At 41.0% G+C, this 23,489-nt stretch overlaps 1 protein-coding gene across 3 annotated transcripts in view; it reads right to left on the bottom strand.

Moving 5' to 3' along the window:
* The window catches only part of NRCAM (neuronal cell adhesion molecule), a 515,870-nt gene that overhangs the window by 198,691 nt on the left and 293,690 nt on the right, over positions 1–23,489 (bottom strand). For all 3 annotated transcript variants that reach the window (XM_029616764.1, XM_029616763.1, XM_029616765.1), the window contains exon 9: positions 9,049–9,160. In XM_029616764.1, coding sequence (XP_029472624.1) covers positions 9,049–9,160 — 112 coding nt within the window. The remainder of the gene's footprint in view (positions 1–9,048; positions 9,161–23,489) is intronic.

Genomic DNA, 23,489 nt, shown 5'->3' with positions numbered 1-23,489 from the left:
GATCAATATATATATTTTTTTTATATTTTGAATGAAATGTCCTTGATGATTCCCTTTAACAGGACAGTCTTCTGCAGTACAGTAAAGTCTCATGGATATGTCACTCACTGGGCTGCACTGAAAATGAAATAGCAATAATACGTTTATATCCATCTGGAAAAATGCCTCCACAATTATTTGTCATCTTTTTCTACATTTTCCTCATAAGTGCTAACGATGCCTAAAGTCCAAGAAAAAATTTCAACCTCATGGAAGATAAAGGAAAAAGCTAACAGGACAAAAATAGTCCACTAATATCATCATATCCAGTTTGAATACAGATTACTACTACAATTATCTGGATCTCAGTCACTATAAAACCACCCAACTTTATGAAGCTTTACACCTCTTGTGACTATGGGAAAATGTTATAGGAATTAATTGTATTGTATTATTTTGGTATACCAATAAAGAATTACTTTAACAATTTCTCTTTTGACCTGTTTTTAAATAAAGCTTAAACGAAATTTCTATGATCATTTTGCTTTGATCACAGAAATTGTTTTCTTTTGGGCCTTTATTCTAATATTTCTGCGCTTTGAAAATACTTAAATATCTGGAGACATGTGGCCTGCAGCAATTTTTCTCATGCTGCAAATAAGATATGCAGATTGGCCTCAGGGGTTAGCTAGCTCTGTTCTACAAAAAAAACAAAGAAGCCCATACTTTAGTGCATACATTTTATATTCCCCATTATTTCAGAGACCAGAAGCCTTGCTCATTCCTTCAAGGGAGTTTCACCTACCACTTACTCCAAAGCACCAGAAAACTAGAACACCTCAGAACATTAAGCAAAACTCTGCTTTTCTGAGTGCTGTAGCACCTCACCTCTATAAAGGAATATACCAAGAAATGTGACATACAGACATACTGAAAATTAATCAGGATCCCTAGATCATTCCTTTCCTTTCTTTTTTTTTTTCCTTTATTTGTTTTATTAAGTTTTAGATAACATACAAGAAATGCAAACTTATACATAGAAACCAAAATGTATAAGAAGTAACAAATATGAAAATATTACACATCCATTCCTGAATTTCCTGTCCAACTCACATAATCAAGAATAAGGTAATAATATAGGATAGAAAAAACCTTAACATGAATAGCGCTGCCAAATAAATATAAACTGAGCTCTAACTGGATTGGGGGGGGAGGTGTTGTTTTTGGGATCCAGAAAGATTCTCAATTGTTCAGGAGAAAAGAAGATATAGCAATCATTCTGAAATTTTTTAATACATTTACGTGGATAGTGCAATAAAAAGGAAGCACATTTCCTGAGTTATCGTGGATATATCAGGGAAACTTCTTACGTTCTGACCATAGAACAAGGAGCTCATATGCCTAAAATAAACTCTCATTATTCTTCATTATTCTGTTCTGAAACAAAAGAGACTAATAGAGAACCACAATCTTTCACCTCACTTAGAAACATGTAGAAACAAAAGTGATAGCAGAAAAGGACCTAATGGCCCATCCAGTCTGCCCAGCAAGCTCCCATAGTTATCAGTTTTCCATACTTATTAGTTACTCAGACCACCAAGGTCAGGGCTCTTGTTGGTTACTGTTTGAGTCCAATTTCCTTTCACCCCTCTGCCGCTGAAGCATAGAGCAATGTTGGAGTTGCATCAGAAGTGTAGTATCAGGCTTTTTGGTTAAGGATAGTAACCACTGCATCAAGCAAGTTACTCCCATGCTTATTTGTTTTCCCGGATTGTACAGTTCAATGCCTTTGTTGGTTGTTGTCTGAATCCAATTCCTCTTTTCCCCTTTTCCCCCTGCTGCTGAAGCACCGAGCAATGATGGAGTTGCATCAACATTATGAAGGCTTATTTGGTAAGGGTAGTACCCGCCACACCAGCAAGTTATCCCCATACCTCTTACTTCATTCCCCTCCCCCTTGCCTTTAGGGATCCACAGTGTTTATCCCATGCCCTTTTGAAATCTTGCACCAATTTTGCCTTCACCACCTCCTCCGGAAGGACATTCCAGGCGTCCACTACCCTCTCCATGAAGAAATATTTCCTGGCATTGATTCTGAGTCATCCTCCCTGGAGTTTCAGTTTATGTCCCCTAGTTCTATTGGTTTCTTTCCAGCAGAATAGGTTTGTTGTTGATCGTGCATTATTAAAACCTTTCAAGTATCTGAAGGTCTGTATCATATCTCCTCTGCTCCTCCTCTGCTCCTCTCCTCCAGGGTATACATATTTAGGTCCTTCAACCTCTCCTCATAGTCATTTGATGGAGACCTCCCACCATTTTGGTCACCATTCTCTGGAACACCTCCATCCTGTCTCTGTCCCTTTTGAGATATGGTCTCCAAAACTGAACACAGTACTCCAGGTGAGGCCTCACCAAGTACCTGTACAAGGGGATTATTACTTCCTTTTTCTTACTAGATATTTCTCTTTCTGTGCGGCCCAGCATTCTTCTAGCTTTAACTATCGCCTTGTCACATTGCTTCACCATCTTTAGATTACTAGACACTATCACCCCAAGGTCTCTCTCTTGTTCCGTGCACAGCAGCACTTCACCCCCAGTCGCATAAAGTTCTTTCGGATTACCGCATCCCAGATGCATGATTCTACACTTCTTGGCATTAAATCCCAGTTGCCATATATTCGACCACTCTTCAACCTTCCTTACATCACATCTCATTCTCTCCACTCCTTCCGGCATGTCCACTCTATTGCAGATTTTAGAATCATCCTCAAATAGACAAACTTTACTTTTTATCCCTTCCACAATGCCGCACGCAGAACCAGTCCCAACACCAATCCCTCTGGCACTCCACTTAACACTGTTCTCTCTTCAGAGAAGGTTCCATTCATGGCCAGATTTCTCCAAGAAATTAGTCAAATTAAACAATTCTGTAGAGGCCTGAGTTTGATCAGTTTGTTGAGCTGTTATATTACTTGGAAAAGGCAAAAAAATACCTTACTTTTAGAAAGAATCATCTTCTGAAATAAGCAACACATCCAGGAAATATTTCTTCAAAGTAGCATAAGGTAGTTCCCCAATTATTTTTGAAAAACTAGTAATTCTGAGATTTAGATGCCTATTCTAGTTCTTCAAAAGTTCAACTTTTCTAGATAGAGAATCTATATTCTTAACAATGGCAACATTGAGACCTTGAATATTCTTAATATCTGATTCCAAAGTTTGAATTTTCGCTTGGACAACCTGAAGTAAATCCTCATGTCTTTTTATCATAGGTTCCAAGTTAGTGTTTAAGGTGAAATTTTAGCAAGAAAATCCTTAATGGCAGAACCAAAACCAGCCATCAGCTCCCATAAATCATCCAGAGTTACAACCGCTAGCTTAACAGGTGATAGAGGTAACTCAACAAGAGAGAACCTACTCCATACAGGCCGAAGATAAAGGAGAATGCCCAATGGCGTCCACTTTACATGCAGCAGCCATAGCTGAAGAGACCAACCACAAGGAAGAACATTCATTCCCTTTATTCTCCAGCAACAGTGATGCTCCATTCTGCAAAGGCTGCCAGCTCGCAAGAGCTCACTCTAATGCAGTTGCAGTGATCACTTCACACAACTGCGACACTGATAGCTCTCGCAGCAGGTTGTCCCTCATAGCTGGAGGAGAGCACAGATCGAGGGGACTGAGAGAAACCTCCACCCCAGGTAAGACCGAAGCTCTCTTACCAGAACACACAACAGGGAGATCTCCCACTGTAATGGCAGCTCCAGCAGACATATAGATGGAAAAAGGCTGCTGACAAGGTGAACAGGTCGGAAGGAAAAACCATCATTTTCCCCTTCCTTTTAGATGGCATAGTAGAGGAAATTTCAATGGAAATCCAGGGAATCAGGTAGCAGTTTGACATGCCTTCATACATGCCACCTTCTTGCTTCCCCTAGCATTCCTTTCCTATTTAGTTTATTGGTTTTCTTTAACTGCTTTTTTTCTTGAAGGAATGAAAACTGTGTACAATTTAAAATCAGCCTTCATAAAAATAATCAACATAGGTACCCGAACAAAGACAAAATAATTAACATAATATCACAGGTGAAGACAACATGACATAAAATAAGCAAAATTCCAATAATTACTATAACATAAAACCAGCACATCTTTAATCTAAAATCTTACTTGAATATCTGCTGGACATAGCAAGGTTTTTACATAGTATCTCAATTTCATACAATTCAACTCCTGACAAATTAACAGTGGCAAGGAGTTCCAAAGAAAAAGGCTTGGTAGGTGAAACATGTCTACCTTATACCTTCAAGCCTAATTTTGACAACAGAAAGAACTTTCATCAGATCCTTTTGGAACAAACAAAGAGTTCAAGTTGGAATATAGGACAGAGACAAGTAGATAAATAAACTGGTTGGCTCTTATGAATAGCTTTGAATGTTAAACAAAGAATCTTACATTGGATTCTACAACTAATAGGAAGCCAATACAAACTTTTATAAGTGGTGTTCCATGATCATAATTCCTGGCATCAAAGATAAGCCAGGCTGACGTATTTTACAGCAACTGCAATCTTTTAATTGAATACAATGGCAAACCCTAGTAGCACATTAAAGTACTAACTAAGGGCCCGATTTTAAAAGGCCTACGTGTGCATATACTGGGAGATACATGCTTGGACAGGCTGTGCGTGCGCCGTGGGCTTTTTCAAAGGCCCGCAGCCAACGTGTATCTCCCGATATATGCGAAGACCGGCTTGAGCTAAAAGGGGCAGACCAGGGACGGAGTCTAGGAGGGGCCTGGCTGGGCCAGGACAGCACCTATTGGTGCTGTCCAGCTGAAGCATTCACCGGGATCGGACTGGCATGCGCAGCTTGCTGCTGCATGGCAGAGCAAGTAAGTATTAAAACAAACAAAAAAAAGATAGATGGGTTTTAGGGGTCGGCGCAGATAGGGGAAAAGGGAGGCAGGGTAGTTAGGGGGTTTAGAACTGGGAGGGAACTGGGGAAAGGCTATATCACGTCGCCATGTGCTTCTTATAAAATTTACCCCCTTACTTGCGCGAGTTGGCACTCGAGTGCACATGCACGTGCCAATATAAAATCAGGCGCATGTGCGCGTAGGTAGCAGATTTTATGAGCGTGCGTTGGCAAACGCATGTTATAAAATCGGCGTGTCCATGTGCGTGCGCCAAGAACCTCACGTGCATGGACGCCCGCGCACATATTTTAAAATTTACCTTTTACTTAGTACTAAAGCATGAATTAAGACTTTTAGATCATGCTGTTCTAAAACAGGATTTAAATATTGAATATAAATAAAAAAGTAATGAATGCTGAACCAGAGAAGAAATTTGATTAATGAAAATCAAATTAGCATCGATTTTCATACCCAGAGTAGTCACCACCTCTTTCAAAGCGAATTTAGTACCTTCAATTGAGGAGTTGATTTATAAGTAAAATTTCTCTTAGAGACCCACAAACTTTCTTATTTAGTCAGACTGATAATTTGATGATACAGCTGATTAGCAATTTTATCCATTAAACCTCTATAGTTGTTCTAGGCACTCATGGTCAAGAAACACTTCCATCTAGATACCATGTGCATTAAAAAGAAACTAATACCAAGATCCTGAATTAAAATCTCAAGAGGCGTATGATAAACATTAAATAAAGCACCAACCCTTGTAGAACCCCACAAGCCAGTGCATTAGAAGATGATACATCATAACTCCAACTGACCTAAAAAGAGCATTAATCTAGAAAAGAGATAAACCAATCTAAGGATTTGTTTTGAATACCCAAGTCATTTAAGCAGGCTAGAAGAACAGAAAATGGCACTGAACCTGGAACTTGTGCCACAATGTAGTTGAACAGTAGGGTCAACAGTGGTAGAAAACTTTAACAGATTGATATTCTAACTCAAGGTATTTTCAGAATGTTAGCATCACATTTCTGTTTTCGTTTGCTAAGGATGCAGATGAACTCAGAAATTTGAATCTGTATCAAGTTTTCACAATAAATATTTTCCACACTGCTTTGGATAATAACTGGGTGTGTTTCCAGATGTGGCAATATGTGATGGTGGCCCAGAATCCTCAGGAGTACTGTGGTGTTAAAGACGCTGTGCAGCCTGTGTGAAGCCACCCTCCCAACCCTATGTTTCCAAAAATCCCTGGTGGTGTATGTGGCTTCCCCATCCTCAAACCAAACCTCAATCCCCCTCCCAGGCCATAAATTTTTAAAAGTGTCCTTCATTAAGCACTGTCCCCTCTAGTCTCACATCCTTATCCTAAAAAATGAGCAAAAGTCCCAACTGAGCTTCCCAACTTCCCTCTCCTCCACAAAGCTTACCCCACAGATGGGATGGTCTTCTCAGGACAAAGCTGATTCCCAGTCACTCCCATCCAGCCATTCTGTTCTTCCAGTGACATCTTGGAAAATAGAACTGGCTAATCCCAAGCATTCCTTTGCACATGCAGGAAATTATCAGGGTTTCCCTTATAACCATTATTGTAAAAAGGGGATAGTCAGCTGCTATTGTGTTTTCAAATTCTCACAAAGTTATTAGATGTGTATTTGTTTATAGTTAACCTATAAACAAACTGAGGACCCTAGCAGTATTATGCCCTGGAAGGATAATACTGACTGGGTTAGAAACAGGTTAGGTGGGAGGCAACAAAGTGTAGTAGTAAACAGAGATCACTCTGAAGAAAGGGGGATTAAAAGTGATGTGCTTCAGGGATTAGTCCTCAGACCAGTTCTGTTTAACATGTTATAAACAATGCTGCGGAAGGGTTTCAGGAAAGGTTTGCCTTTCTGTGGCTTATACTAATTACTGCAACAGGATAGACACTTCAGAAGGTGTAGAAAACACAAGAAGGGATATAATGAAGCTTAAGGAATGGTCTAGATTCTGGTAGCTAAGATTTAATGCTAAAAGATGCAGAGTTATGCATTTGGTTTGCAAAAACCAAGGAAGCAGTAAAATATAAGGAGTAAAGTTCTTCTGAGCACATAACAGGAGTGGGATCTGGGGGTGATCATACCTGAAAATATTAAAGTGGCCAAGCAGGTAGAAAAGGTGACAGCAAGAGCCAAAAGAATGCTTGGATGTATAGGGAGAGGAATAACCAGCAGAAAGGAGGAGATGAAACTGCCTCTGTATCTGTTGAAACTCATTTGGAGTACTGTGAACGATTCTGGAGACTGCACTTTCAAAAGGATACAAACCAAATAGAGTTGGTCCAGAAGGAAGCTACTACAGTGGTCAATGGTCTTCATTATAAATATGGTTATTTACTATGAAGGTCGGTATATAAAACTATTAAATAAATTATAAAGCATATGGACATAGACTTAAACTCTAAACATGTATACCCTGAAGGAAAGGGGAGATATGACAGTGATATTTAAATATCTCCAAGGAATAAATGCAAAGGTGGCATGACTCTTTCAATGGAAAAGAGGCTCTGGAATGAGGGGCTATGGGATGAGGGTGCAAGCGGCAGACTCAGGAATAATCTAAGGAAAATGTCTTTACAGAAAGGGTGGTAGATGCATGGAACAGCCTCCCTGTGGAGGTGGACGAGACGAGGACAGAATCAGAATTCAAGAAAGTATGGGAGAAGCACAGAGGAACTCTGAAGGAATGGAAAGAACCATAAAGCTGAGAAGGAGATGTGGATTTATTTATTTATTTATTTATTAAAGGCTTTTATATACCGACTTTCTTGATACAAATCAAATCAACTCGGTTTACATTGAGTTGACTTGATACTTGATACTTGATACAAATCAAATCAACTCGGTTTACATCAAGTTGACCAACCGGTCAACAAGAGACAACTTAAAGGAGCATAAAGTTACATTATAATAAGGATGCCTTAACTGGGAGAAGGAAAAAAAGAGAGGGAGAACGAAGATAAATTACTATATACAATGGAATATGGAAGGGAGGCAATGAGCCGACCTCATGATGACTTGTGAGCATAATTAGCGTTTGTTTATTTACATGAGTAAATGGATAGGTAGACTAGATGGTCCTTATGGACTTCATCCACCGTCATGTTCTATATTTATATTAGTAAGGGTCTAAATAAAGAGACAGTGTCATTGAGGTTATGGTAGATAACATGGGGTCAAGTGATCACAATACGGTGTGCTTCAATGTAAATAATAAAAATGTGTGACAAATAAGTAATATTCACCTTCTACCAATTGAGGGGTTGATTTTCAAAGAGCTTTATGCACATAAATCCCTGTTTTATTCCCATAAATTGCATTCTACAAATCAATCAGGAGTTCTATGGGTAAAAATATTTGCAAAAACTGATTTTGTTCGCACTCCAAATAAGCATGCCAGGTGGTGGAGTTGGTCCAGAGAAAGAATTTTTGAAAATCAAAAATATGTGCATAAAGGTACAAGCAGAAGGTTATAAGTACTCAGAGTAGGATGTAACTTTGTCTAAAAATCCACTTGTGGAATCCGCAAATTTTCAAAGCAGACTTACACATATAAGTCCACTTTGAAAATTCAGTCTAAAATCTGTAGGCAAAAAGTATGAGCAGACTTTAGCCCTACGTGGGCTGTTTGAAAATTATCCTTTAGATTACTTTACTGCAGCTTTCCCAGAATCCACAAAACCTTTGGGAACACCACATTGGAAAGGATGTCACAAATTATATCAAACGGCTGGATTTGATTGGTCCTTGCTGACTGTGAAATCACAAATCACATTAGACATATCATGAACCAATCTAACAGCATACATGAAGCAATTTGTGACACTGTCCTGGCCATGGTTGTTTGGAGAGTGTCCATAATAACTACTCAGCAGTAACATTTTTATTTTATACCAAATGTGTATTCTACGTTTCATTTGTGTTTTTGAAACTCTGACCATGGTTGATCTATTTTTCATCTAACTAAAAACTGTTCCAGGAGTGATGAGACTGAACGTGGAATTCTACTGTTTTCATAATTTAACAATCCTTAATATAAGTTCTTATACAGCCTCTGCCATTTATATATTTCCATCCCAAAATATTTGAAAGCATAAAAATGACTCACAATCCTTCTGCTATACATTCCAGCAAAAGTACTTCTCCTCTTAATACCGTTTTAGCACTTGTAGCACCTATAGGTGTTAAAAAACTTGGCCGCCTCTTTTCTGATGGGCTGTCTGAAATTTAAAATACAACAAATCAAGATCCAAGAATGTGCTTTTAATATGCAAACCTTCTCCCTGTCTTATTTCACATATTTTCATAATTGTCAAAGTAAAAATTATATTTCTTAAAATTATTAAAAAGTGATGCACAACATTGCTCGTTTAGGAAATGCAAAATTACTGTTGTAGGCATGAAACTTTATATTTTATACAGCCTCAGATAAGGTGCTCCTGCATGGATACCATTAAGTTTTAAAAAATGTTAAAGGCCAACTTCACATATTTAGGAACACTGAAGCAAATCTGATTTATAAAAGCAAACTTTATGCAATTCCATGCAAATGGCACCAATGTCTCTGGTATACCCAGTTACATTAAAAAAAAAAAATCTTATTATTAAAAAATACTAAGAAAGCAGTCCCATACTGATCTGGATAGTAAGCTGCTGTGTCTAAATTACACCTATTTTTAGTGCCAAACTGCCTATTATTAAAGGTGAATTTTAAAAGCCTGGTGCATGACAAAACTGGGAGATACGTGAGTATGTCGAGCTGGTACATGCCAAACAGATTTTTAAAGCTGCTTAGATACGTGGTATCTACCACTTCGTGCACAAAAATATTTTTCCAAAAAAGGGGTGGGCATGGGCATTGTCTGGGCAGGGAATGGGCATTCCTGGATTTCAAATTGAAACCAAGGCGTAAATAATTATGTGCACAAGCGCTCGTCGGGGGTCCCCTGCCATGTAACTTTACTTCTATTATAGAAGGCATGTAAATCATAAAACAAACAAACAAACAAAAAAAAAAAAACAAAGATCAGCAGGGTATTAAAGGTCAGGGCTTACAGGGGAGAAGGGACGTTATTTAACTAGGGGGGTTAGGAAGTCCTATCTCTTATTTGGGTGAATTGGGAACCAACTGGAAAAATGGCCAATTGAGTTGGCATGTATGGATTTTAAAATCCCCCTACTTACTCGATCGGAGCGATATTTGTGTGCATAGGCACATCCACTTAAAATTGCGTGGACATGTGCGTGCGCTCAGCCTATTTTATATCATACACGCATAAGTTATAAAATAGCTGTGTCCATGGACGCAAGCTGGCAAATATGCGCACATGTGCATCTGCACGCCTGTTTAAAAGTTTCCATCTATAAGTTTTGTTTTTGTAAAAAAAAGACTTTGACATTTATTTTAACCACTGAACTGAGGTGGTGGTGGTGGGGGGGGAGGGTTTGACAAAATAATGTCTTCCATTCTGTTTGCAACTCATTGGAAGTCAAGTTAGTTCTTTTATCCAATGCCACCCTCTAGACTAATCACACTTTCATTTAGGGAAAGAAGTGATGTTACCTTAACCCTACCCCTTTTCAAATGGTCTGCCATGTCTAGCCATCACAGCTGAATTTAGGCACAAACTAGCTATACTACATTTTAGGCCCTCAGATTATGAGAAGACTCTAAATACAAAAAAGAAAAAATACTTAATTTCAAATTTTATATTTTTTTGCTAATGCTATGGTGCATCTGAAACTAGCCATAGTTTAGAGTGTCAGGATAGTTTAATCTGGCCACACCAGCCATCCATGTACAAGTGAAGCTGTTTAAAAGGCATCTACAGAGCCTTGTTGTCTTGAATTGATCTACCATTACTTGATCAGTTTGTCTTACCCAGTTGTTAGTTTTGTTTTATTGTGATTTTGTTATTGAATTATTGTATGATTTTATTATGTATGTTTTACTGCTTTTACAGATGTTATATTAAATTTAAATAAATAAAAATAAAATAAAAACATGTTTCAAATACAACAAATAGAAAAATGGAGGCCTTTTCATATTGCTGGTTATTTTAATGATGTCACCCAGGGTTAGTTATAATCCAGTTTCAAAATTCTTGTCTTATACACCTTTACACTGTAAAGAATATTATCTTGGTTATTTACATGAGTAAATAACCAAGATAAGATTCTCTGCTTCAACAATTCCTGTTTGCTGTATTCCCATGTTGATATATATAGATGGTGGATTGGAGAAGTCACAAAATGACTGTAATATTAAGCTCCTACTGAAAAGTTTCATTTGTAGTCTTATGTTTCTCATTTCACCAGTAGAACTAAACAAATCCACCACTGCTTTGCTATGAAAATTGTTAAACCAGGACTAGATCAAAATTCCAGGTGTTCAGGGAACCAATGCCAGGAGAAAAAAATTACATTTGGCAGGCCTTGAAGGCTGGTGCACTGCTATCAAGGCTATCAAGGCTACAGAATGATTAAATAAAGGTAGCCTTTGACCTGTGTTAGCCCAGGACACAGCCCCACCCTTGTGGATCCAGATTGGTCCTCAATGTCCTCAAAAGGGATTGCTGGGAAAGGCCCAATATTTGGGAAACTTGATGACTGAGAGCTGTACAATGAGGTGTGAAAGTAAAGTTCTATTGTTGAAGAGTAGGCCTGGACTTTGAACTAGTAAGGCAGCTTGGTAGGACCAGACCCAAACAAAACACCCACTGTGAGTAACAGTCTGATTACCCAGATTCTGAGTGATTTGTATAGAAAACTTGTGTCTATAATTAAACCCTTGACGTTTGAATATGAAGGAGAACTGTGTCTGTATCCAGGAGGGGCCCTTGTTGGGGCACTCTTATACCCGAACTTGACATGTTATATGATTTTAGTTAGAATGGACTGACAATAGCTATATAAAAGCATGTTTTCTTACCTTAAACTGTGTTTTCCAACTAGAAGGGCCTTATAGCTAGGCACTCTCTCTCTCTTTCTCTCTCTCCAAAACGCTATTTGTGAAAAGATTGCAAAGTGCAATATAGCCATATTGCACAGCTTAACGCCAATGAAAAAGGTGCAGTTATTTCTGGTATTAAAACTGCGCAATGTGGCTTCGCAAAACCAGCCCACTTTGATTGAAATCCTGCCCCAAACTCCTCCCCCTTTTCCAAATTAGCATCACACCGTGCATTAAGGTATTTTTCGCATGCGAAAAGGCCTTAACACGAGTTGGAAAATAACCCCCTAAGCTTGAAAAGCTCTCTTGCAGCTGTATGGCTCCTTCCTCGTGTACTGAGTGGTTCCCCTCAATTGATTATTAAGCAGATATGCAACAGTAGTCGATGGCTGACCAGGGAGGTGAGAGAGGTGCATGGCTAAATAATCCTGTTATCTATGGAAAACACCATTTACAGTAAGCAAATTTGCTTTTTTCCATTGATAAGTTGGCTTATTTAGCCATGCTATCTGGGATTCCCAAGCTAAAGTTTGCTTGCTATAGTGTAACATCTGTAGATGTCATTTGCACCCTAAAGTTTGTGGATAGACATTATTTTCATTTGATGTGATGCAACACTGTTGATCCCACTGCACTGCCTGCTGCTGTTTGTTGGTTGAGACAGTAATGGGAAGTTAGTGTGTACTGATGACCACATCGCTACTTTGCAGATTTCTTGAACTGGAACGTTATGTAAGTGAGCTAATGAAGTTGCTGTCGCTCTAACTTGATGTGCCTTAATTGGATCCTTGAGTACTAAGGAATGAGACTCATAATAGAATTGAATGCATTGCATTATCCAGTTTGACAGTGTCCTTTTTACTGCTCTCCCCAGGTCATTTGGGTTGAAAGAGACAAAGAGTTGCGAGGTGTGTCTAAATGGTTGAGTTCCTTGTTTGTAATATGCAAGGCCTCTCTTGCAGTCTAATGTGTGTAGCTCTCTTTCCCTTTTACTTGCATGATGTTTATGGAAAAAGGTTGGTAATGAAATTGTTTGGTTTAAGTGAAAAGCTGAAACCACTTTCAGCAAAAAGGATAGATGAGTACGTAGTCGGATTTTGTCATGATGAAATTGAAGTTATGGATAATTAATTACTAGAGCCTGGAATTCATTTACTCTTCTTGCCAACGTGACTGCTACTAGGAAAAGTACTTTTCAAGTGATGTGTTTCAAAGATGAATACTCTATGGGGTAGATTATCAAAGGGGTAATGTGTGCGCTGAGCCTATTTTGCATAGGTTCGGCAGCGTGCGCAAGCCCCGGGATGCGCGTAAGTCCCGTGGCTTGCATGAAGGGGCGTGTCGGGGGGGGGCGTGCCGCGAGTGATGCGGCATTTCAGGGGCGTGCCGCGAGTGACGCGGTGATTCGGGGGCGTGGCGCCGGCTCGGGGGCATGGTCGAGGCCTCTGGACCAGCCCCCAGGTCAGGTGATGGCGTACCAGCAGCCCGCTGGCACGCGCAGATTTACGCCTGCTTTCCGCAGGCGTAAATCTGCCAACAAAGGTAGGGGGGGTTTAGATAGGGTCGGGGGGTGGGTTAGGTAGGGGAAGGGAGGGGAAGGTGTGGGGGGTGGAAAGAAAGTTCCCTCCGAGGCCGCTCCGATTTTGGAGCAGCCTCAGAGGGAACAGGCAGCGCGCGCCGGGCTCGGCGCATGCAGGTTGCACAAATGTGCACCCCCTTGCACGCGCTGACCCTGGATTTTATAAGATAAGCGCGGCTACGTGCGTATCTTATAAAATCCAGCATACTTTTGTTCGCGCGCGCGGAAATTTATAAAATCTACCCCTTTAGGTTCAAAGGGAGCCCTCATTAGGCTATCTAGGACAACATTCACATCCCATGAAACTGGAGGATTTTGTATTGAGGGGTGAATATGCAAGAACCCTATCATAAACTTTGAAATTAATGGATGAGGTGAGATTGAGGTACCCTCATCCGTGAAGTGATAAGCTGCTATCGCGCTTAGGTGAACTAGGATTGAAGTTACTGCTAAACCCGAGAAGAAAAGGAGTGTAGATACATCAGCAAAGTTTTTGGAGAGCAAATGAAGGGATCAATACTCCATTGGATACACCAATTAGAGTATCCCTTCCATTTGAAAGTGTAATTCCTTCTTGTGGAAGATTTCCTTGCTGCTATTAGCACCTCCATAATTTGTGGAGGCAGTTGGAGATGTCCTAATACTTCCTGCTCAATCTCTATGTTGAGTTGAAGAGAGAAGTACATTGAATGAATGAGCATTCCACCCTCCTTTGTTAGAATTCTTACGCTGTTTCCTAGAAACAGAGGAGGCTGAATTGAGAGTTGTATTAGATAGGCATACCACGATTGTCTCAGCTATGCTGGAGCTATAAGTATCATTTCTGCTCTGTCCGATATATATTTCTATATATAAGCAGAATTGTAAGATAGGCGTAGAATAGGCCTCTTGTCCAAGGGATTAGAAACGCGTCCTGGGATATTCTGCAATTGCTGGGGAGAATCAAACAGAAGGTTTCTACATTCGTGTTGAGCTCCATTGTGAAAAGAATCATGCAAGCTGTTCCCTAGCGATCAAATAGACTGTCCACTATTCCCTGGTTCAGAGATCACTTGTGAGGATAAAAAAATCCTGTTGAGTTTGTTCACTTCGGTGTTTTTCACCCTCAGTAGGTAAGATGCTTGGAGAAATATTCTATTTTGTTCTGACCATTTGCAGATCTGTACAGCTTTCTTGCATAGAGTCCTAGAACCTGACCCTCCTTCTTTGTTTATGTAGAACATAGCTAACTGATTGTCCATGCAGATTAGCACAGATATTCTCCAAATTGTTGACTGGAAGGTGTGAAGTGCATGTTTTATGGCTCTTAGTTCCAAGAGATTTATCTATAGGTGACTTTCTGCTAGGGATGTGCATTCATTTTGAACGAATGCGCAATCTGCAACATATAGGTCCCTATTTGTTGCATTCGTGGGATTCTGAAACGTATGGCGAACCCCCACGAATGCAACTTATCACTAATGAATAAAATCCCCACCTTCCTGACCCACCAAGACTTGCCAAAAGTCCCTGGTGGTCCAGCAGGGGTCCTGGAGCGATCTCCTGCACTCGGGCTGTCGGCTGCCGGTATTCAAAATGGCGCTGATAGCCTTTGCCCTTACTATGTCAGGGCAATGGCACAGGGGCTATGGGTGCCATTGGTCAGCCCCTGCAACATGGTAGGAGTAATGTGCACAAGATGGTGCCAGCTGTCCATTGCTCCTACCATGTGACAGGGGCTGACCAAAGGCACCGGTAGCCCCTGTGACATAGTAAGGGCAAAGACTATCGGCGCCATTTTGAATACTGGCAGCCAACGGCCTGAGTGCAGGAGAATGCTCCAGGACCCCCGCTGGACCACCAGGGACTTTTGGCAAGTCTTGGGGGGGGGGGGGGTCAGGAGGGTGGAGGGGTTGTAGTTAATTACATTTAAAGGGTTGTGATGGGGTTTTTTAACTTTAATGGGAAACAAATGCCATACGTACCTAATGAATGAATCGGGGTCTCCCGAAAATGGATGTAACAAATTTGGGTCCCGATGAATATGAATACCGAATCGAACGTATCCGTCCCTGCTGCACATCCCTACTTTCTGCCAGCGACCATAAACCCTGGGTTTTCCACTGAGGTAGGTGGGCTCCCCTTCCCTTCTTTGATGCATCTGTTGTAATAATTAATTGATGGGGAGGATTCTTGAATGCTGCTCCCCTGGGTAATACTGAGGGTTCAGCCACCATTTTATATCTTTCTTCATTGAGATTGATAGTCAAATTCTTTTTTACATAGGCTGGTGTCATTGATCTATTGAAACTTCAACCTCCACTGCAGCCATTGCATGTGAAGTCAAATATGAGGGATGACATGAATTGCTGCTGCCATGTGCCCCAATAAGACAAGTACTCAGCACATGGTCATCATGTTCTGCTTCAAAAGCATTTGACATTGAGTGTGCAGGGTCTAAGCTCTGACCTGATATAGAAAAGCCCTGAATAATGGGGTGTATATTTTTGTCCCTATGAACTGGATAGTTTGAGTTGGGTGAAGTTGGGATTCCTAGTAATTTATAATCGACACCCCAAGGTTTCTAAATATTGAATTGTCTCTTTTAGGTGATCTTGGAGCATGTCCGGATTTGGAGACACAATCAGCCAGTCATCGAGGTATGGGAATATCTGGATTCCCTGATTCTGTAAGTGAGCCACAACTACTGCTATACATTTTGTGAATACTCTTGGGGCAGATGAGAGTCCATAGGGAAAGACCTTATATTGGTAATTATGGACCCCAATTTGAAAACAAAGATACTACCAGTATGCACCATGGATGGGAATGTGAGTGTATGCATCCTTCACGACCAGAGAGCACATCCAGTTGCAGGTCATCTTGAATTTATGTCTCTTGACAAACTTGTTTAGAGAATGTAAGTCTAGGATTGGACACAGACCTCCCGATTTCTTGGGAATGAGGAAGTATTGGGGTAGCAGCCCTTGTCTACCTGGGAAGGTGGAAGAGGGTGGATCACTTGTTGATCCAACAGAGTTCTTACTTCCTGATGAAGTAACGCAATGTGAGATTGTCTGCAGGTGCGGGCTACTAAGTATGGTAACAGGGGTAAATGAGGGAATTACAGCCTGTATCCTTGGGAAATTATTTCAAGAACCCACTGATCAGTTGTTATCTTGGACCAAGCATGGAAGAAGGATAAAATTCTGCCCCCAACATGCCATGGGTGTTGTGGCTGTCTGTCCCTCAAAAACTCTGTTGCTTCTGTGACTGTGATTGTTGCACCTTCTGGGGTCATTGACTCCTTGAGTGGTACCTCTGTTGTTGCTGTTGACCTTGTTACCTTGGCTGTTGATAGGCAGGAGGTCGGTAGGGATGATAATTTTGGTAACCCTTATATGGTCTACGTGGGTAGAGGTTTTTCCTGTAGTTTGAGTAATATTTTCTAGTAGAAGATGGTATAGCAATTGGGAATGTTAAGGATTGTACTGCTACATTTTGCCCTTTTATTTGAGAAACAGTTTCCTGAGTTTCTCACCAAAGAGGTTGTCTCCCTTACACAGTAAGTTTTCTAATTTATTGTGCACATCCTCTCGTATTGCACTTGAACAGAGCCATGATAGATGTCTTGCCACTATAGAAGCTGGTGAGGAACCTTTATTATTATTTTTGTTTTTATTTTTATTTTATTGGTCTTTAGGTTTTTATTTATGTTTATGAATAGACTTAATTCTCAATCGGGAGGTCTGTGTCCAATCCTAGACTTACATTGTCTAAACAAGTTTGTCAAGAGACATAAATTCAAGATGACCTCTTTGAAGTCAATTTTCCCTTACCTGCAACTGGATGTGCTCTCTGGATGTCTCGGGGGTTGGTCCGGAGGCCGCGGCCACGTCACCGCCCCCGAAATGCTACGTCACTTGCGACACGCCCCCCAAATGCCGCGTCGCTCAGGGCACGCCCCGACAAGCCCCGACACGCCCCTTTTACAAAGCCCCGGGACTTACGCTCGTCCCGGGGCTCTGTGCGCGCCGGCGGCCTATGCAAAATAGGTGCGCCGGTGCGTGAGGGCCCTGCGCGCGTAAATCCGGCCGGATTTACATGCACAGGGCATTTAAAATACGCCCCATTGTTTTTATAGGCAACCTAGCTCCCAGCAAGGAAGTGTGCCTCAGTTGATTCAGATGTGAAGTCTTTGGTCCTAGCAAGGACTGAGTGGATCTTCCATCCACTGGAAATGGGGCATAAGATCTTGAGCTTTCTTTTCTCAGACGAAGAATCTTTGCCGCTTGGTGGTGGTGAGCTCTAGGAGATATTCTCCCACAATGCTCACAAGCCGATTGCTCATGGTTGGGACCAAGGCACAAATAACAGTATTTGTGTCCATCGGTCACCGATGCGATTTTCCCACATTGACAAAATTTAAAGCCTGACTTAGACATGTCTCTTTTTTTTTTTTTTTACAGAGGAGAAAGTAGAGAGAAAAAGGCCCCACACGTCTGTGCAGAGCATGGAAAAAATGAAAATGAGGGGAACCACTTGATATGTGCGGGAAGAGCCATGCAGCTGCAAGAGAAGAACTTTTTGAGCTTAGAGAGAAAGCTCTGCCCCATGACGAATGGATGACGGCAGCCAGACAGCATGGCTAAATAAGCCGGCTTATCGACAGAAAATATACATTTGTAGATGGCTTTAAAATAACATAAGGTATGACAGTTTTATCACAGATGAAATATATAACAATTACTACAAAAATTAAGAAGTAAACTCACCTGTTTGTAACCAAAAGATATAAACATATTACAAATGCATTTAAAATTAGTATAAAAAATTAATTTCAGTTATTTCTGTTCTAACAATATGCAGCAGAATCAGCATTAGAGGGAGGCATAATAAGGGCTTTATTCATTAAATCAATTGGTGGATTTAGATAACTCGAGGTCCTCATTTTTGGGTCAAGATACCACCAGTTGCAAGTCTGCTGGGTGAATTGGCAAGCAGTAAATTATTGCCAGTCTGACAGTTCCTATATTTATGGTAACATGCGAAATCATGTTTGTATGGCTCTAACAGCAGGGAGAGAAACTACATTAGCAGAGCATGGTATTGATTTTCCTATTTGTGGCTAGTGACCTATTAAATGTTTAATAGATTATTATATATGCAGGCAGCATATGATAAGGTTAGGAAGGGAAGAGAGAACAAAATGTGAAGGGGAAAGAGTAAGAGAAAGTAATCAAGCTAAAAAAAAAAAGAGAGAATTCAGGAAGGGAGATCATTAAGAAAGAACAAATACATACAAAAAGGGGAATGGAAGGGAAAGGAGAGAGAAGATTGAATGTTAGAAAGAGGATCAGAGATAAATAGGACAGAGAGGGAAGGATGAGGAAAAGAAAGAGATCAAATGGACACCATAGGGGAAGGGACACAGAGGGAGACAAGATGAGACAGGCAATGGGGTAAAAGGACTGAAGAATAAAAGCAAGGTGTAAAGGAGAGGGAGGAAAGAGACAAGAGTGATTATGTTAAATAAAGCAAAAACAAAAACCAACCTTGCTTTAGGTTTTCAACAAAAAATTAAGGCCAGAATATATTTAAAAAGTAAACTTTGTTATCTACTGGTCTAATGAGTACTAAAAAGTTCAGCATAAAACCAATTTCTTTATATATTTTCATAATTTGTATCCATTGCAAAAGTCTTTAATGAATAGAGCCCTCCTTGATATTAGAGAAGGAATATGCTTACTGAATACTGCCATCACATTTACTTTTGTTATATTATATTGATGCATTTCATTTTTTAGTCCTGGTGATAATATATGCTTACACTTGCAGGATTAAAACTAAAGGCAACATTTAAAAAAATAGCAGATGTAATTGTAATGACCCAATGGCTCCTTACTTGGAACAATGTACCTCACAAGGAGTACATATTGTGAATTGGATAATCTATGGAGTGGGATAATAATGTTTGCTGTGCTACAAGTAGTTTTTAGATACTGACCCATACATTGTTCTAGATTTTTGATTTGAGTATTAGTGGAAAGAGCACACAAGCAGTTCTGTTCTCTGGATTGTTCTTATTTAAACCAATGTGGGAAGGAAAGATGGGGGCAATATAGTTGGTTTTAACCCTGCTTTGAGAGTTAACTTCCTTTTGATTTTAGTCATGGGTGTGAGAGTTGATTCTTGGATGATGTGTTTGTTGTATTTCTGTCCTTCAGTAGTTCGCGCTGAGTTGACCTTATTTGCAGAATTTATTACTTCATTAAAGATAGGGCATGAAGGCTTAATGATTTTAGTTGATTTTAATCTTCATTTAGGTGGTTTGTCAAAAAATTATTTTGAGTATTGGAGCTACTTGCTGCCATACCCCATTATATTGCTAATTTTTTAGGAAGCTGTCCTCTAATAGAACACTGGGACATAATGGGTTAAAGTGGTCCCAGGTTATTCAGAAGCCTACTCACAAGGCTGGAAATATTTTTGGATTTGTTAACTGTCCCTGATTTGTGTTTTGAGGAGGCTCATATTAAGGCTTTGTCGAATTTGCCTGTTCTCTGGTTGGATAACTTTTTAATAAAATTTAATTTTAAGGTAGTTGGAATGAATGTGGTTGGGCTAACAAGCCAGATTACAATAAATTATTGAGACCCAATTGATTTGGAAAAAATTGGCAGTGAATGGATAGCTAAGCAGTCTTCTTTAGACTTCACTTTGGTGGAATCCCTAGTTGACTCTTAATTATAATCTTGCTAGTACAATTCAGTCAATTACTCCATTGTGGATAAAGAACATTATGCAATGCCTACATATTGGGGCGGATTTTAAGAGCCCTGCTCGCCTAAATCCGCCCAAATCCGGGCGGATTTAGGCGAGCAGGGCCCTGCGCGCCGGTGAGCCTATTTTACATAGGCTCACCGGCGCGCGCAGACCCCAGGACTCGCGTAAGTCCCGGGGTTCTCCGAGGGGGGCGTGTCGGGGGCGTGTCAGGGGCGGGCCCGAACCGCGCGGCGTTTAGGGGGCGTGCCGGGAGCGTTTCGGGGGCGGACCCGGAGGCGTGGTTATGGCCCGGGGCGGCCCGGGGGCGTGGCCGCACCCTCCGGACCCGCCCCCAGGTTGCGTCCCGGCGCGCAGGAGGCCCGCTGATGCGCGGGGATTTACGCCTCCCTCTGGGAGGCGTAAATCCCCCGACAAAGGTAAGGGGGGGGCTTAGACAGGGCCGGGTGGGTGGGTTAGGTAGGGGAAGGGAGGGGAAGGTGAGGGGAGGGCAAAAGGAAGTTCCCTCCGAGGCCGCTCCGATTTCGGAGCGGCCTCGGAGGGAACGGGGGTAGGCTGCGCGGCTCGGCGCGCGCCGGCTATACAGAATTGATAGCCTTGCGCGCGCCGATCCAGGATTTTAGTGGATACGCTCGGCTCCGCGCATATCTACTAAAATCCAGCGTACTTTTGCTTGCGCCTGATGCGCCAGCAAAAGTAGGCCTATTCGCATAGTTTGAAAATCTACCCCATTGAGTTTTGGTTTTCTTGAGTATGATCCAGCACATGGAATGCAGGTGGCAAAATTCTCATTCATTGGATATTAATGAAAGCTATCAGGCTGTTCATACGGAATATTAATTGCTATTTGATAAGGCCAAATGTAGTTATTTCACTCCACGGTTGCAGATCTCATTAAATTGCCCCAGATATAATTAAGAAGTTAACACAATCAGTAAGAAATGCCAATATGTAATTAAACTTTGATTATAAACAAAAAAAGGGGAACATCCATTTTTAAAGATGGCTCCTGCTGTCCATTGCTCCTATCATGTGACAGGGGCCGGCCAATGGCACCGATAGCCCCTGTCACATGGTAAGGGCAAAGAGTCATCGGTGCCATTTTGATTAGTGGCAGCCGATGGCCTGAGAGCGGGAGATCGCTCCCGGGACCCCCGCTGGACCACCAGGTACTTTAGAAAAGTTTTGGGGGGGTCAGGAGGGTGGGGGATTCTAAATAATGAGATTTAAAGGGTTGGGTGGGTTTGGGGGTTGTTTTTGTGTGCCCTTTCTTCCCCCCCCCCAAAAAAAAAAAAACGATAAGAGAAATTTTGTGGGGGTTTTCCTATCGCTTTTGGGGACCCCCCGATTCCTGACAGATGAGAAAATATCGAACGGCATTTTCATCCATCAGAAAAATGATTCACATCCCTAATTAATATGTAAAATATATGTGCATACTTTTTATAAAATAGGTGCAGGAACTATATAGATCTCTGCATTAAAAAATTGTGCATGTACTGTGATGCACGGTCAGAAACCTCTGAGAACAATTACCAGCGTTGCTGTCACAGCAATACTGGATGTGGCTCAAGTAGTACGACTATACCATTCCAGCTGACCTTGGGAGTTTCAGAGGTTCTGGTAGGGGGATGCTGAGTGTGGCAGTGGGATCGAGGAAGAGGGGGTTCATGAACATAGTTTGAATTGAAATATCTGGGGGAGGCATCCTCATGCTTCTATGGCCATTACTTGATTTGAATTAATTTGGGAATTTGGAGAGTTTTTTTGGGGGGTGGCATGGAATGGGCACTAACCCCGACATTGTTTTAATTATATTAGGAGGTGCAAGGGTTGGGGGATTGCCTTGCTTGCCTTTAATTTATATTTCTCCAGTTATATATATATATATATATATATATATATATTGGACATTGTTGCTATCACAGAAACATGGTTCACAGAATCTCATGAATGGGATACAACAATACCAGGCTACAACTTGTTAAGGAAGGACAGAGAGGATAGAAAAGGGGGAGGTGTGGCTCTTTATGTTAGAAACAACATCCAAGCATCTGAGCTACAAGGAAGTTGGGGTAAGGAAGAAGCTCTATGGCTCGACCTAAAAAAAGATGACGGAGCGTCCATTTATATTGGAGTGGTTTACAGGCCTCCAAACCAAAAGGAAGAGCTGGACAGAGATCTGGTTGAAGACATCCATAAGATAGGTAAGAAGGGAGAAGTGGTGATCGTGGGTGACTTTAATATGCCAGATGTAGACTGGAAAATCCCATCTGCAGAAACTAAAAATAGTAGAGCAATAGTGGATGCCATGCAAGTATCTTTGTTCAAACAAATGGTGTTGGAACCCACGAGAGAAGGAGCTATACTCGACTTAGTGCTCACTAATGCAGATAATGTCTCAGATGTCCAGGTGGGCGCCCACCTCAGCAGTAGTGATCATCAAACGGTATGGTTTAATATCACTAAAAGAATAGGGAAAAGAACTACAAAGACCCGAGTTTTACAGTTCAAAAACACAGACTTCGAGGAAATGGGGAAGTACCTGGAGGAAGAACTTAAAGGATGGGAGAACGAGAGAGATGTGGATCAACAGTGGACCAATCTAAAAGGAGCAATCACCAAGGCAACTGCTCTATATGTTAGAAATGTAAAGAAAAGCAAAAGAAAATTGAAACCTATCTGGTTCTCAAAGGAGGTGGCTGACAAAATTAAAGCTAAAAGAATAGCATTCAAGAAATATAAAAGATCCCAAAGGAAGGAGCACAAAGAAGAATATTTGTATCAACTGAGGGAGACAAATAAATTAATCAAGTTGGCAAAAAGTCAAGCAGAAGAGAGGATTGCCAAGGAGATAAAAAATGGTGACAAAACATTTTTCAGATACATCAGCGAAAAGAGAAAGGTCCAAAGTGGTATAGTGAAATTGAAAGGTGGTAATGATCAATGTGTGGAGAGAGACGAAGAAATGGCAGAAATATTAAACGAATACTTCAGCTCTGTGTTCACTAAAGAAGACCCTGGAGAAGGACCATCTCTACACAACAAGAAACTGGAGGGAAGTGGAATGGATGAAAATCCTTTTACAGTAGAAAATGTGTGGGAAGAGCTAAAGAACCTGAAAGTGGACAAAGCCATGGGGCCTGATGGGATTCATCCAAGGATATTGAGGGAGCTCAGAGATGTTCTGGCGGCTCCGCTGTGTGACCTGTTCAATAGATCCCTAGAAACGGGAGTGGTGCCGAGTGATTGGAGA

The sequence above is a fragment of the Rhinatrema bivittatum genome, chromosome 9, assembly GCF_901001135.1.
Source record: "Rhinatrema bivittatum chromosome 9, aRhiBiv1.1, whole genome shotgun sequence".
Lineage (NCBI taxonomy): Eukaryota > Metazoa > Chordata > Amphibia > Gymnophiona > Rhinatrematidae > Rhinatrema > Rhinatrema bivittatum.
This window is presented reverse-complemented; position numbering and strand designations above follow the sequence as displayed.